Here is a 15,665-nt window from a genome sequence, read left to right on the forward strand (position 1 = left end):
GTTTCCATGACAGTCCATACTCACACCTTGGGCAGCTCACGGTAATAAGAACAGTGTTTTATAGAACCAGTTTTCTCCCTCTTATTATAAAAGTAACCCATGTTCAATGTCAAAAAATCAAAAGATGCAAAAAAGCACAAAACAGAAAAGACAATCACCTATAACCTCTTGTTCCCTACCTCTCCTCTCCCAGGCCTTCAGAAGAACTGGCTAACATTTTGATTGATGAATTTTCACAAATGGAATCTGTCCATACAACCAGCATTCATTTAAGTAACAGAGCGTGACCCACCAGCCCAAAAGCTCCCTGCACCCTCTTCTGGGTACTTCCCCCCACGCCCAGGGCAGCCACCCTCCTGACCTGACAGATAGATTGCTTTTGCTGGTTTTTATACTTTATATGCATTGGAATCCTCCAATAGGTGCTCTTTTGAGTCTGGCTTCTTTAGCTGAATATTTTGCTTGTGAGATCCATCCATGCCTTTTTAAAAAAGGATTTCTTTTTTAAAAAACAGTTTTATTTATTTTTGGCTGTGCTGGGTCCTCGTTGCTCTGCGGACTTGTCTCTAGTTGTGGCCAGCGGGGGCTACTCTCTAGTTGCGGCGTGCAGGCTCGTGCCGGTGGCTTCTCTTATTACAGCGCACCGGCTCTAGGACCTGCGGGCTTCAGGAGCTGTGGCCCGTGGGCTCCATAGTTGCAGCTTCCAGGCTCTAGAGCACAGGCTCAGTAGTTGTGGCGCGCAGGCCTAGCTGCTCCTTGGCATCTGGGATTTTCCTGGACCAAGGATGGAACCCGTGTCTCCTGCATTGGCAGGCGGATTCTTCACCATTCAGGGAAGCCCCCATCCATCCCATTTTTAATGCTTGCTTTATCGTTGGGCCTATGAGTGGATCGATATTTATTTAAAACTGATTCCCTATTTTGGGCTTTTAGGTGGTTTCTAATTTTTCTCTAATCACAGAATAGAAACAAAAAGAAAAAAACACTTTTTAAAAACAGCATTTATATATATTTCTTATTTGGATCCTACAAAACCTGGAGTTGTAGCCTCTTTGGTTTGAAGGAAGCTGCCCATATAGCATATGGATGTCAATGAAGTAGTGGGCGAGGTGTTATCCCTTTTTGTCAGATAAGGATTCCAAGGCCCAGTGTTAAGGAAGTGAGGTGCAGGAGCACCCCAGAGTCAGGGCAGAGCTGTGCTCTGACACAGGCTTCCTGTTCACACTGCTGTTCTGTGGGGCCAGCTCCCTGGTCTCAGGCCTGAGTTGCTCCCTTGCTTCTTCCCACACCAGGCTGTGCTCTGAATGACTCTCCCGTGGGCCTGGCTGCCTATATTCTAGAGAAGTTTTCTACCTGGACCAATTCGGAATTCCGAGACTTGGAGGATGGAGGCCTAGAGAGGTAAGACCCCATCCACCCCTGCCTGCTGTTGGCTCACCTTCCTCACCCACCTCCCTTCTCACCGATTTCATCTCTGGTTGCTCTGAGTGGGATGGTCAGCAAGTTCCATCTGTTGTCGGATGTCCCACAGATCCTCAGCCTGTGACCAACCCAGCCCCAATATTTGGATGAGGAAGCTGAGGCCCAGATAGGTCTAGCCACGCAGTGGAGATATAAAAAATAGGATGCAGGGCTCAAGACAGTTCCGTTTGCTAAACAGCCTCCTTCTGGGATCAAGGAGTCCAGAGGGGCAGCAAGAGCCTCTTTGTCACTAAGACATGAGAGCAGCCCACGGACTGTCCCTCCTGAATCCTGGAAGCGCCTGACATCATGGCTGTATGCCTGCCTCATTTTTGGAAGCTGGTCCTACAGGGTGGCTAGAGAGAGTGTGGGGAGGCCGTCCTGTCTCCTGGAACCTTAAAGGCTGCAGCCTGTACGGCGCATGATTCCCAGGTCCCTGGCCTGATTCGAGCTTCCTCAAGGTTGGCCCTGACCCACCTGCTCCAGGGCCCAGCCATTTTTTCACTCCTTCAGAGACATTCAGAGCACCAGTGTCTAATATGTGAGAAGGAGTGTATGGATCTGGCCCAGAAGTAGGGACTTGGTCTAAGCCATGCCCAGCACCTAAAACAGCACTGAGCACGTACCAAGTGAAGTGAAGTGAAAGTCACCCAGTCATGTCCAACTCTTTGAGACCCCATGGGCTGTAGCCTCCCAGGCTCCTCTGTCCATGGAATTTTCCAGGCAAGAATACTGGAGTGGGTTGCCATTTCTTTCTCCAGGGGCTCTTGCCGACCCAGGGATCGAACCCAGGTCTCCTGCATTGCAGGCAGGTTCTTTACCATTTCAGCCACCAGCTGGTAAAGGTGGGCATATAGTAGATGCTCCACAAATAGTTGTCTGATGAACTCTGAAGATACATGCAAAGGACTGTTGGGGTGCAGAGAAAGGGGGATTCGCTTTGTTTAAGAGACAGGGAGGGGAAATGACTGGGAGAATCTGTTTGACCTGGGCCTTAAAGGATGAATAGGAGTTTGCCAGGTGGAAAGGGTGGAAGAAGGGAGTATAGGCAAAGAGAAAAGCAGAAGCAGAGGTTGGATTGATTAAAATGCATGGTGTACTTGGAAGGGGTAATTTGTCCCCAGGCTGGAGCAAATACAATGGGGCCAGACCTACAGATGGGTCCTCGAAGAGCCTCTCTTGGGATCTGTTTCCCCAGTCCCACACTGGGCAGCACCCAAGGGTTTATTGGATGCCACTAAGAGCACCTTGGCAAGGGGTCTGGCCCTGCTCCTTGCGCACGAATACCTGGAACCAGGTATGAGGCCAACCAGACCACCCGGAGGCTGCCCCCTGTAGCTTCTGCCCACCTGCATGCCTGGAGAACCAAAGCTTTGAGTAGCAGACAGACGTGATCAGATCTGTGTTCTAGAAAGATCGCTAGCTGCAGGAGGGTAGAAATGGTTGCTGTGGTAGTTTTCAAGCTGTGCTTGGAGCTGCAGGGGAGGTGAAAGCGCCTGGCCAACTCGCTAAAAGACAGTTCCCAAATGTAAGTGCCTCTTGTAACTGTTCAGCTTTCACTGACTGGTTTTAATTTTGTTATCAAAACTGCGTTTTGAAAATGTTCATTTTATCTCTATCCCTGCTCCATGCTGCCGTGGCTAGAGATCTAGCATTTCAGAGATGAGGGACTGAGGGCTAAGGGAAATATGACCCCTGAATACGAAGGTGTCTTATGAAGATGTTCTTTATCTCTGAGAAGCCTCTTTTCTTACTGTATTTTCATATTTAACATTAATACCTTCTTCTGTCCCCCTCCTGTGCCCCTCAGATTCTCCTTTCTCTGCTCCTGTCTCAGGCTGTAGTAGTTGGGAGCAGGGCAGAGGTGAATTGAACATTCCTTAGAGTGCAGTTCTGAGAATAAAAATATGACTGACCAACTGTATCTAAATGGCTGAAGCAAACAAGTACATTTAGCCAACTGACCTTTGACCATTTTTGGCAAATTGGCTTCTGCCGAATCAACTCAGCTCATTGCCTGGAGCTGAGGATCCTTGCAGGCAGAGCAGCAAATGTTCTTTAGTCCAGACATTGAGGATGGGGTGGATATGCAGGAGCAAAGGCAGTGGGCTTGGAAGGGATGCCAAGAGGCTGAGCTGGTTTCTGTCATGGACAGGCTGAGTGGGAGATGCTGGCAGGATGCCCGGGCAGGGGTGTCCACTTGGTATCTGGGCTCACAGTTCTGAAGCTTTAGGTGAGGGGTCAAATTGGAGCAGTTCTTCCCACTGTGTTCTCAGTGAGTTAGTAGTTGGAGTCACGGGGCGGATCTCAAGACAGAGCACAGCAGAGCAGCGCCCAGGGGTACTGAGGGGAGCCTTAGTGGCTCCGGAAGAGAGAGTCTGGGAGGACAGACCTAGGGAGAAGACCTTCCCCACGAGGCCTGGGCAGTGGCTCCAGAAGAGAGAGTCTGGGAGGACAGACCTAGGGAGAAGACCCTCCCCACGAGGCCTGGGCAGCAAGGATAATTCGGTTGCAGAGTGAGGAGGCGTGGGAGAGAGAGCAGAGCAGGGCAGGGAGGGAGGGAAGGCCTGGGGACAATATGGGAGGTGACTGAAGAGGCAGATGGAGGGATTTAGGACTCAGGACAAGGGAGCAAGAGCTCCCCCTGAGCCCCGAATCAGGAATCAACCAGGGAACGGCCTGGGGCGGGGGGTGGGGAGGGGAGGGACGGCTGCTCCATGAACTTAGACTTCCTCACAGAGGAAGGTGGGTGGGCGGGAGGCTGTGGGTGGGCACACGGCTGTCGGGACCCTCTGAGGACGTGGCAAGTAAGGTTGGTGAGCACGGCTGTCAGGAGTGCTGGAGTCCCCTTGGGTCTGTGGGCTGTAGGGGGGCTCAAGGCGGCAGAGGGTCCCCAGGATGAAGGCCCTGAAGGGGTGAGTGCGTGTCAGGGAAGCTAGAGGGGCTGCGGGGTGGTGGGCGGTTATTCCAGGAGACAAGGACGGAGGCTGGCGAGTGGAAGCTGAGTTGGGGAGAGCAGTGAGGAAATGGAGGCCCAGGAGGCACCGCCCATGGGTGGCAGCCGCTGACGTGGGCAGAGGGGGAGGTCACGGAGAGTTCTGGGCTCTGGACTCAGGCTGGGCTGAGAGTGCCCTGCACCGACTGGACAGGGCAAGGGCCCAAGGAGCGGGTGGGCTGGAGAGGGTGTGGAGCTTTCCAGAGTCCACAGGCCACATGCTCCAACAACAGGTACCGAATGATTACTTCCTCCTGGAGTGTGGGGCCCTGCAGTCTGGGTGGGCTTCACCTGCTCAGCAGTTCCTGGGCTGGAGAAGCAAAGGGGTATCCTGTGCTGAGCATGTGGAGGAGGGTCTCTGCAGGGCCCACGGCTCCTTCCTGGGGTGACACAGGTTTGGCAGGAGGTAAGCTGGGGTCAGGTGAATACAAATGCCCCAGCAGCTGCTGACCCTGCCTGCTTCTCCTGGTGCCAGGGTCCCAAAGGCTGCCTGGAGACCAGGTTCTGCTCAGGACCGGTCAGGGGTGGGCCTGCACCGAGGGGTGGGCTGAGCAGAGGCTGCAGCACCCTCCCCACAGACCACCCAGCGGTGACCAGCCAAGCTCCTGGTTCAGTTGACCACACCTGCTTCTTCCCATCCGGCCTGAACCTTTGCAGGCAGGTCAGGGAGGGGGTTGGCTGACACCACCCAGGATGACAGCCTGCCTTGTACGTGCTCATCATTCTACATTACCTGTCTTCATGGTAACTGGTGACCTTGGACCAGGCCTGCCTGTAGCACAGGGAGAAATAAGATCACTGAGCGGGCAGTGAGGCCCAAGGAGGGTTGCCAGGTGGGCACAGCACCTGACACATAGCTTGAAAGTGGCACCTCTCAGGCACACCTGGCCCTGAGCATGGCCTTCCGGTCTGCTTTCCCAGGAAGTTCTCCCTGGACGACCTGCTGACGGGCATCATGCTCTACTGGACAACAGGCACCATCACCTCCTCCCAGCGCTTCTACAAGGAGAACCTGGGGCAAGTCAATAAGCATGAGATGTAAGTCCAGCTGAGCCCAGAAAAGGGCTTCTGGGGAGGATGCCTGTGAGACAGAGAGAGGGAGGTGGCCCGCTTGGACTCAAAGGACATTTGATATGGAAAAGTGCAGCCAAGCCTTGGGTGCACACCAGGTGTGTAGAATAGGACACAATTTAAAGGAGGTCAGGGGTGCTGGGCCTCTCTTTAGAATTAGCTCACAGAAGCTAATGAAGAGAGACAGCAGCTCCCTTTGCTGCCAGGCCTGGTCCCCAAACATCCCCAGGGGCTCCCCCAGGGCCAAGGCTAGCCTTAGGTGGCACAATGGTTCTGGAACTTCCCTGGACCCCTTGCCAGATCTCATAGGGAGACCCTCAGGCAGCAGCAAAGGGAAAAGGGAGCAAAGGTGGGAGTTGGAGACTGTTCCCACCTTGGCCACACTTTCCAGCTGGGGCAGCCCTTCCAGAAAAGAGGGCCCTTATGGGGTTGGAGCTGAGGTGGGTGCTTAAAACCTAGGTCTGTCCTTTTATGGATCCATGTGGCTGAGCGAATTTGACCTCCCCCCCAGCTCCCTGAACCCCGGTTGTGCGGGAGAGCCAGCCCGGCCTGCCCCTCAATGAAATATCCGTCTCTTCCAGGTTGAAGGTGTATGTGCCCACGGGCTTTGCTGCCTTCCCCTGTGAGCTGATGCACTTGCCAGAAAAGTGGGTGAAGACCAAGTACCCGAATCTCATCTCTTATTCCTACATGCCCCGTGGGGGCCACTTTGCTGCCTTTGAAGAGCCAGAGCTGCTTGCCCAGGACATCCGCAAGTTCGTGGGGCTGCAGGAGCGGCAGTGACCCCGGCAGGGCCTGTCACCTTCCCAGCAGCCCCTGCCCTAGCACAGCAGGCTCCCTCCTGACACCCGCCCTTTCACAGAGAAGTCCCTGGTCTCGCAGCCCAGCTCCCAGTAGCAGTGGGGCTGGCGGGGAGCCCACTCCCCATCTCTGGTCCTCTATGGGGAGAGATGCCCCTTTCCCCAGGAATGTGTTTGCTGCTGTCCCCTGCCCGTGCTGGGACCCCAGGCTCACCCTTCCACGCGAACGCCCCACGCACTTGCTAAGCAACATGGCTTTGATGATAAATGATTTTTCTTCTAAGAGTGGCTGGAACAAGTGACTTGCTGAGCCCCGATCCCACGTAAGGTGCCCCTTCCTGCTGAGCTGGCAAGCCTGCGGGCTGTGTTGGGACGGTGTCCCATTCCATTCTTGGGGGCACCAAGAGGCCACTCTGCCCATCTGGGTCCCCGCCAGGGGCAGCTCGGAGCAGAGGCAGCGAGGCCAAGTGACTACTGGGGACCCTCACTGCCTGCTTCAGCGATTGGAGGCAGCCTCCCAGCTCTGCCCACCCACACCCATCATGCAGGCTTGTGCCTCGGGCGCCCCCTGGAGGCAGTTGGGAGGCGGCTTCTCCAGCAAGTGCCCAAAGAAGCATTGCAGCCATGGGGTCTGGTTGGGAGAGAAAAGGCAAGAGGCTGAGCCCCTCCTTCTGTGGCTATAGTTCTCGCTTGGCTTCAAGGAGGCCCTGAGCACTCTTCCTTCTGGAGGGAACAGACAGATGGAATCGAGGGCTTCAGATGGAGCCCCATGCACTGGATGGGAAGAGGCAGGGAAGGCTGGATCTCTGCAGTCTGGCTGAGTGGGCACTTTATTAGTGGTCCTCATGGTCCCTGCCGTGCAGGTGACCCCGACCCAGCCACCATGTCACTGGCAACATGAAAGAAAAAAAAAAAAAACCCTGGTGGGGATATGGAGAAGCCTGCTGCAGCCTGGCGCTGGCCCACAACCCCTCCTGCTTCCTGCAACTGACTCCCAGGGTGGGGCAGGGGTGGGAAGGGTCCGGTACCCGTGAGGGGAAGGTGGGATGGACCTGGACCACCATCAGGAACCCATCTCAGGCCTGTGGCTGCTGCAGCCTCTTTGGTTATCGGTGGTATGTGTGTGTGCCTGGAGAGGGGTGGGCAATGTCTGGATGCTCAGAGGGAGAAGGTCTTCCACACGGTGCAGCCCCCTCTTCCTTGATTCTGTCACCATGCTCATGGGTTGGAGGGACAGTTTCAACACATGATCCTGCTAAAAATCACCAGGGCCATCATCCCAGCCACAGAGCTGGGCACTTGTGCAGGAGGAGGGGGACCTGGAAAGAAATAGAGCCTCAGGAGAGCAAGTGAGAGTCCAGGGCTGCACCTGTGCACAAAAGAACCCCACCTGATGGCGGTCCCGCCCTCCCTGCTCAGCCAAGGGCCAGAGCCCCTTTCTGCTTTCTTCTCTTTAGAGTGGCTGTGCTTAAAACAGGTGGAAAGAAGTCCTGAACTTGGTTGAGCTCGAGGACCAGCCGCCTCTCCACCTGTCTCTTCACCTCCTGACTCCCCAGGGCCCCGAGCCTGGACGAGCCCTGCAGTTCCCCAGCCCTCAGTCCCCCTGGTCAGCGGCTGCCACACGGTCCTCCGGGCTCTGTGCCAGACACTGCCCCGCAACAGTCCCGCTGATGTTGTTGATGGCGCCGTAGGTCTGCTGCTGCGGAGACAGGGCTGTTTTCTCTGAGGACGAGCTGTTCAGAATCCGGGGCACGTAGGGCTGCCAGCAAATGGGGGTGTTAGTGCTTGGGAGGGCTGGGCACGAGATTCCAGACCCCATTCTCCCCCTACTGTCCCAACTCCCTCCAGCAGGAAGACACAACAGAATTCTCATAAAGGACACATAAAGAAACAACATCAGCTTAGGACATGAGGACCTAAAAGATAGCAACTGGCACATTCTCCCAGTAGCCAGAGCAGATCAGAAAGCACAGCCACGTAGTTCTCATGGTGCTAGAGAAGAAAGCACACCTCTTTTTCAGAGGAGACAAAACATCCTCAACTCTAGAGGAACTTTTTATAGGAATCAGGTCTATCAACACAGGACAGGTTTAGAATGCTGTCAGTGGGACTTCTGAGGAGCTGAGCGAATCTGTGCAGGCTGTGCTTCCTCTCAATCCCAGACTCCGGCTGCCAACCCCAAACCAGGCTGAGAATGAGGCGTTTATATCCGCCACCTGCCGTCTCTGGCAGGCACACTCAGAGTTGTGCCTCTGGGCGATGAATCTTCCTGAAACCTCCAGGGCTGGTCCAAGGACAGACACTGATAAGAGTGCCTGACACGTGGGAGGGAGCCAGCGGAAAGCACACTGCTACTGACCCAGATCGGCACTGTCCCAGCCCTGTCGGTCAGTCCCAGCCCCATCTGCCAGGCCGGTGGTCACAGCTCTGGGAGCCTGGGGCTCCATTCTCCTTTCCCAAGCCCACCACAGGAGGAGGACCCTGGAAGCCAGAAGCAGGGAGAACCAGGAAGGAAAGGAGTCCTGGTATCTTTCTAACTCGGTGTCCTCCTCCAAAGCAGGTGCCATGCTCATCTACTGAATTCAGAGAGGAGTTAGTGTGACACCCTCTTAACGCCTCGTGAAGCACCTCACACAGGCAGGTGCTGATGAAATGCTCTGATAAACCTTCATCAAACCACAGGGCCTTGAGAAATGGCTTCAGTAAAGATCGAAACTCATCAAGCATTAAACATGCAGAGAAGGAAAGAGATGAGGGGTGGGAGGGAGGCTCAAGAGGGAGGGGGTATAAGTATACTTATAGCTGATGCACACTGTTGTCCAGCAGAAACTAACCCAACATTGTAAAGTAATGATCCTCCAACTGAAAAAACAACAGCAGCAGCAGCAACAAAAACTCACCAAGCATGAAATATGCAGAGAAGGAAAGTGAGCAGGGAACTGAAACCAAGGGGGATCGGTACGTATCGTGGTAAAACTAATTATCTTCTGGGTGATGGATGTGGCTTCACACATGCAAGAGAAAACATCTGGAGGGACCAGGGATTCCTTCTCAAATGACATTAATTCAGAAACCCTCCTGCCACATGATCAGGGGACTTCTGTCTTAAGAGAGAAGATCAAAGCGTGTTTGCAAGGCCCATCTGGCTGGGCCTGTGCAGGTGCTCCGCGCTCAGGTAAGAAACACACTTACTGTGAACGGTGGAGGTACGTGGGCCCCCGCCTCATTGCCTTTGTCACTCGCCGATTCTTCTGTCTGCAGATAACAGCAAAAACTTGCAATGATAAACATAACTGATCTTTCTGAACTAACACCCTCTAAACAAACAGACTATTAACACCCAGAATAATAGTACCAGCTGGCACAAAGCTACCAGCAGCAGCCCAAGAGAGGATGGGATGGTGGGGGGAAGGCAGCGTATGGAGCAGGGAAGGGGAGGGCGGGGAAGCTACACATCACAGCCAACTACCCACGCCTTCCCTGTGGATAAATAAAATCTGGAGAGGGCTGCTGATCTGTTGATATGGGAAGGTGTATCCTTCCCATAGGAGGGCTGGAGGATGAACCCAACCATCTTCTGCCAGACTCTGGCGGGGCAGGGGCCCTTTACCTTGTAGTTGAGAGGGCTGAGGTGCTTGAAGCATCCAAAGCAGGTATATGCCAAGCAGACCAGGATGGTGAGCAGCAGCACCAGGAAGGTGAACAGGGTGAGGGGAGCCTTCAGACCTGGGGACAGAGGATGCCAGCCTTGATGGAGGGAGGTCACACCTGCTGCACAAACTGTTGTGTGGCTTCTCCCTCAGGCCACAAATAAAAGAGAAGACATCATTCCCTCCCCCTTCCCACCATCTCCAGCAGCTGGGACGCTGTCTTCACCCCCAGGGGCACACAGAGTGACGCACTGAATAGCTGTCGTTATCCCGGGTCAATTTTGGACACTGGGGCACTGAGTCAATGGCAAGAGGCCAACCTCCTTGCTGGGTTGGTTCCCTCCAGTCTCCAGTGCCCTGGGCAGAGTCAGGCATCTCTTCTGCATTTTCCTTTTTCCCAAGAGTAGCAGTTTTCCCTGCTGCCTGCCCCTACCTCCTCCACACTGTGCCATGTGAGGACCTGGGCCCATCCACACCCTAAAAGAATCACGCGGACAAACTTCCCTCTCTCCTCTGGTCCAGTCCCTTCATCTTCCCTGAAGGCTATCTGGGGCAATGGACCTGGCCTTCCCCAGCTTACAGCTGACCTCAGGAGCTTGGAAACAGGTTGTCAGTGCTGCACCCAATCAGCCCTCACCCTGGGGTACCACCTTCTGATTGGACACCGAGTTGATGCTCTTAAAGCAGTGAGAGATTTGACTGGCTGGTGTTGATGTGGGAATGGGAGGTTGGGGGTGGCCTCCTGCCCCCCACCCCTGCCCTAGTTGGCAGGGCTGCTTACCCAGGCGCAGGAAGGAGAAGAAGTAGAGCCAGAAGAGGCACAGGATGGGAGCGGCCAGGGCCTGGTTCACAGCCGCGAAGTGGATCCTCTTCTCCAGCTTGGCCGGGAGGTAGGCGAAGTAGAGGTTGTGCCGGTCCACCATGTGCTTGAGCAGGATGTAGATGAGGCCTGCAGAGCCAGGGCTGTGAGCTGGACCTCAGCTGGGACCAGGGGCTGCTCTGCCCCCTGCCTCCTGGAGGCACGTTTTGTGCCAGAGCTGGAGCCAAGGCAGCTGCTGGGCTCCATGTGTACCTGCATCTCCTGGCTCTCGCTCTCCCCAACCCCCCTCTCCCCTTCTCTCCTCTCTTCCTCCCCTTTCCTAGCCTCTTTCTGACCCCAGGGAGTAGAGGTTTCTGTGTATCCTCTTGGATCACTGCAGTTCTAGGACCATTTTGGGGAAAGAGGAGATTTTACACCCAGATGCCTGGCCTCAACTTCCTCCCACACTGAGCACCCCCCAGCAGGCTGAGCCCCTCCCCTTGCCCCTTAGTGCTCCCACTCTCCTCTCCTTTCCCACCCAAGCTGACCCCCTGCACCGTCCCTGTCAACAGAGGCCCAAGGGTCTAAACCCAGGGATGGCACAGAAGGTACGCAGGTGCAGCCTTTTCTATTATGTCAGGTTCTTAAAAAAAAAAAAAAAAAATTTGTTGTTGCTTTGAAAGAGTAACACTACTGTAGATCTTTAAAACAGTACAAGAGATTATATAGAGAAAATGAAAACTTCCTCCTAAACCTCAGCCAACAGTCTCCCAGATGTTCTCTTTCCTTCCAGAGTCTTCCATTTGTTGCCAGCTCCTGAGGATGTATTTTATTTGCAAGACCTTGGCCTTTTAAGTCAAGGAGACCTTGGCCTTCAAAGTCCTAAGTTCAAATCCTGCCTCCACTCCTCACTAACACAGCATTAAGTGCTTCATCTGTGAAAAGGGGACAGAAACAAGACCTGCTTTGAAGGATTGTAAGAGAGTGAAGTGGAGAAGGAAATGGCAACCCACTCCAGTGTTCTTGCCTGGAGAATCCCAGGGATGGGGGAGCCTGGTGGGCTGTTGTCTCTGGGGTCGCACAGAGTCGGACACGACTGAAGCAACTTAGCAGCAGTAGCAGCAGCAAGAGAGTGAAGTGTGGTAATCCACATGGAGGGCGACAGTGGCGGCCACAGCGACAAACTCAAGGGCCTCCCCCAGTGCTGCTGGCTGAGAACCAGCTGAGAATGAAGCACTCGGCCAGCAGAGGCCATCAGACCGGAGGAGGACTCAGAGAGGTCTCAGTTTGGAAGGCCAGTTGTGGCAATCCACGAGAAGTGAAATTAAATTTGGTGTGGCTGTGGCTATGAGCCACAGCTTGTGGTTCTCGGGGTTACAAGAGGCCCTCTGTCTGGGGCGCTCCATGACGTCCTGGTGCTGGCTGTCCTGGGGAACCCTGCGGAACCAGCCACCCACCTACCCTGGGGCCCACTCACCAAACGGCACAATGATGGGGCAGGTGATGCTGTAGGCCATGATGACAGTGAAGACGCACAGCATCCACGCGTACATGGCTCCAAACTCGTACTCGAAGGCCTGGTTCTGGGAGCGCGAGATGGTGAGGAACTTAGGGCTTTGGTCCACTCCAGCCCACCTCCGTGCTCTCTGAGGTGGTCGAGGAGAACATCGGGGAGGACTTTGGAAATGGGAGACTCACAGTGACCCCCACCTCTCAAGCAAGGCCCTTTCTGCCCCTCCACAAGCCTCCTCCAGCTTCACTTAGCTCACATCCAGACCTCTCGAGGCATGATGACTCATGTTTTCATAGTGTTTTCCTTGTTCTAATCGTGTCTACCCAACGGGCCTGTGAGCCTCCAAAGGACAGAGGGGATACGTCTGACTGTAGAACGATCCTCCGCAGACTCGGGCGTCAGACCCAAGGTCAGCTCCGCCCCTTCGAGCCGTGGGTCTCAGCCAAGCATTTGACCTCCCTGTGGCTCAGTCTGTGCGTCTGCAAGGCGGGCTCCAGTAGGGCCCATCTCACAGGGGCTCTGAAGATTTCAGTGACAGGATGCAGGGCCTCTCTGCTCATGGTTCCCACAACGGCAAAGGAGAGTAAAAGAGAACCCCACACACCCAATTTAGAATCTTGAAACAAATGCCATCAGTCCCAAATGCCTTTGACCTCTCGGGTTATCTAACAACTTATGCAAATAGAGGGCTATGGGAAAGGAATGTATGGATCTTAGTTGTGTGAGTGTGTGTGTGTGTGTGTGTGTGTGTGTGTGTGTGTGTGTGTGTGTGAGATCAGGCCAGTTAAAATGCAAAAATCCCCACTCTCTCCTCTGCCCAAGACAGAGTGGATAGAGGACGATGTAGCCAGGCCACCTTCACACAGGTGCCTCACACCTCCGTTCCCCGCAGTGGGGCCCTGGGCCGAACTAGGAGGCCCTGAGCATGGTGCCTGGCACTCCGCTAGGTAAACGTGGTTGGTGGGGAGGCTCTAGGACGAAGGCAGCACCCACGTCCACCCTTGTACCTGCTTGACGTTCTTGCGGTCGGCCGCGGTCTTGGCCATGACCATGCGGAAGGTGTAGAGAATGAGGCCGGGCAGCCGCAGGAGCTCCATGCCGTTGCCGATGAAGGCCGAGGCGATGACGTAGTTCACAAAGAAGGCGCCCTGGTCGGGCAGGAAGACGCACCTGGGGAGCCGCCGGGTGTGTGAGCTGAGCACCCAGGGAGGGAGAGGAGCCCGCAGCTGGGCAGAGGAGGGACTGAGAACTAACCATGGATTTGGCCATCTGGCTATCACTGTCAACCTAGACCTGAGCTAGTTGGGTTCAGTGTGTCTGTGGCTGCCAGCTCCCAAGTCCTCAGGTTACCTAGCGAGAACTTAAGAAAATTCGCTCTCTCCTTTCAGATAGGCACGCGCAGGCCTCCCTGTGAACACTCCCTTAGAAAAGTTTATCTTGAACCTTAGGGTCTACATCAGGACCTACAGTGTAGTACCAGAGGGCTGGGCTGTATCCCAGCTCTGTCTCTTAACTGGCTGGGTAGCTTTGGGCAAGTTCTTCAACACCTCTGGGCCTCAGTCTCCTCATCCGTAAAATGGAAATAGTCATCATTTCTGCCTCATAGCTTGTTGTGAAGATTCGATGAGAAACAGAAGAAAGCATTTAGCAGAGCATCTTCTTAAATAACAGGTATTGTTATTAAAAGGGTGTGGTATAAGCTGAAAATACTAACAAGGACACACATTTAGAAATTAATTTAACTCCACTCTCATAGCAAAAATAACCCGGGGCCAGACAGTTATTCTGGTTGCAGTGTTAATCACTATTTCCCTTTCCCTTCCCTGGCACCCCTGAGACCTAGCAGTTCCCTCTCCCCAAGCGGTTCTGTTTTCAGTAAGTTTCAAAGGATGAAGGAGACTGTCACTAATTGAGTTTTAACCTAAAAGATTAACCACATTTCTGCACACGTGGCACAAAGTGGGTCAGTTCCCAGGGTGCAGCCCAGCCAGGAAGCTGGAGGGGTGAAGGGGAGGCTACAGGCGCTGAAGCACAGACTACCCTCCCCCTCTGTCGTCCGAGGCCCAGCCCCAGGGGACATTCATCCAGGATCAGGAGCCAGAACTCAATGTGGCCGATACTTACTCCAACCTGATAGAGGCCTCTGAGGATGTTTTATCAAAGAGCCACCGGAAGAAAAAATCCAAACTGAAAGAAAAATAAATCCTGTAAGAATTTATTTCCAATACTCCATGTGATCATACCTATATTTTCTTTCTTTTTTTTTGCTTTCTGCTTTTTTTGATTGTTGTTTGTTTTGTAAAAGGCCTAATCTCAAGATCTACATTGGTTTTCTACATTGCATGTACACTGGTTACTTATTTCAACATAACTTATCAGGGCCTGCTTTCACAAAAGCTTCCTTCCTCAGAATAACCAAAGCCACAATTAGACTCGCTCCCTAAGTGGAAGGTCCATGATAAGTTTCATTTTTAAGCATTTTTGTTTTCAAGGCAGAAAGAACCTATCTCTGAAAGTATCAGTGGGCCGGCACAACGGCACTCCAAGGGGGTATGACAGGTTTAAATGTTGTTAACAATTTGGATCCACTTCCAAACCATTTGCATTTTCTTGGAGACAGCGTTCTCTGGATGTGACCTTGGTTCTGAACTTAGAGCAGGAGGTGGTAATGTGTACCTGGTGAGGCCAAGGGAGGGCAGGATCAGCACCATGAAGATCAAGAATATGTAGACCTTGGTCATCATGATCCAGTTCTCTCCTGACCTGCAGGAAGTCAGACGTGAGCCCTCGCAGTCCCTCAGATGCCCCAGGTATTCCCAGGAAGGCCCCTGCTGTGTGCCCATCACGCTGGTAGGCTGCAGGGCCAGAGACCCCTCCCTCAGGGGTGAGTCTCAGAAAACTCACTTGGTCCAGTGAGATTCCAGCAGTGTAGAGTAGTAGACGATGGTGGGGAGCAGGGCAGAGAAGGACCACAGGAGGAGGGTTGGGAAGAACTGGCTGATGACGGGGTTCTAGAAAACAGTCCATAGCAGAGAGAGCTGTGAGCCTGGGCGATCTGGGTCGTGACCTGTTGGCACGGCGACTCAGTGGACTCGGGGGTTTTGGTCATAATTTGTCCCCTAGAACCAATGCTGTACCTGGTACAGAGTAGATATTCCATAATGCTGGCTGAATAGATGATAACAGCACCTGACATTTGCACAGCTCTTTTTTTTTCTTTTGGCCATGCCACACAGCATGTGGGATCTTGGTTCCCTGACCAGGGATTGAACCCACGCCCCTACAGTGAAAGCGCCAAGTCTTAACCACTGGATCTCCAGGCAAGTCCCTGTGCAGCGCTTTAGAGGGACGAAAGCAACTTCACATACAACTGAAC

At 53.8% G+C, this 15,665-nt stretch overlaps 2 protein-coding genes and 1 long non-coding RNA gene across 6 annotated transcripts in view; 1 reads left to right on the forward strand and 2 right to left on the reverse strand.

The window, feature by feature from the left end:
- The window catches only part of EPHX1 (epoxide hydrolase 1), a 37,516-nt gene extending 30,906 nt beyond the window's left edge, over positions 1 to 6,610 (forward strand). For all 4 annotated transcript variants that reach the window (XM_027564603.1, XM_027564605.1, XM_027564606.1 and 1 more), the window contains 3 exons: positions 1,293 to 1,401; positions 5,378 to 5,494; positions 6,109 to 6,610. In XM_027564603.1, the coding sequence (XP_027420404.1) occupies positions 1,293 to 1,401; positions 5,378 to 5,494; positions 6,109 to 6,310 (428 nt within the window). In that variant the 3' untranslated portion in view covers positions 6,311 to 6,610. The remainder of the gene's footprint in view (positions 1 to 1,292; positions 1,402 to 5,377; positions 5,495 to 6,108) is intronic.
- On the reverse strand, positions 2,535 to 5,382 carry LOC113906453. The gene is made up of 2 exons (XR_003514890.1): positions 3,935 to 5,382; positions 2,535 to 3,866 (listed from the first exon to the last, which is right to left on the reverse strand). It is a non-coding gene; the product is annotated as an uncharacterized LOC113906453 (long non-coding RNA).
- Positions 6,611 to 7,134: 524 nt separating the features above from the next.
- The window catches only part of TMEM63A (transmembrane protein 63A), a 36,124-nt gene continuing 27,593 nt past the window's right edge, over positions 7,135 to 15,665 (reverse strand). The window contains exons 16-24 of the mRNA XM_027564602.1: positions 15,194 to 15,300; positions 14,966 to 15,052; positions 14,414 to 14,476; positions 13,297 to 13,459; positions 12,254 to 12,359; positions 10,759 to 10,926; positions 9,938 to 10,053; positions 9,520 to 9,582; positions 7,135 to 8,086 (exon numbers count right to left, since the gene is read on the reverse strand). Coding sequence (XP_027420403.1) covers positions 7,922 to 8,086; positions 9,520 to 9,582; positions 9,938 to 10,053; positions 10,759 to 10,926; positions 12,254 to 12,359; positions 13,297 to 13,459; positions 14,414 to 14,476; positions 14,966 to 15,052; positions 15,194 to 15,300 — 1,038 coding nt within the window. The 3' untranslated portion in view covers positions 7,135 to 7,921. The remainder of the gene's footprint in view (positions 8,087 to 9,519; positions 9,583 to 9,937; positions 10,054 to 10,758; positions 10,927 to 12,253; positions 12,360 to 13,296; positions 13,460 to 14,413; positions 14,477 to 14,965; positions 15,053 to 15,193; positions 15,301 to 15,665) is intronic.

The sequence above is a fragment of the Bos indicus x Bos taurus genome, chromosome 16, assembly GCF_003369695.1.
Source record: "Bos indicus x Bos taurus breed Angus x Brahman F1 hybrid chromosome 16, Bos_hybrid_MaternalHap_v2.0, whole genome shotgun sequence".
Taxonomy (NCBI): Eukaryota; Metazoa; Chordata; class Mammalia; order Artiodactyla; family Bovidae; genus Bos; species Bos indicus x Bos taurus.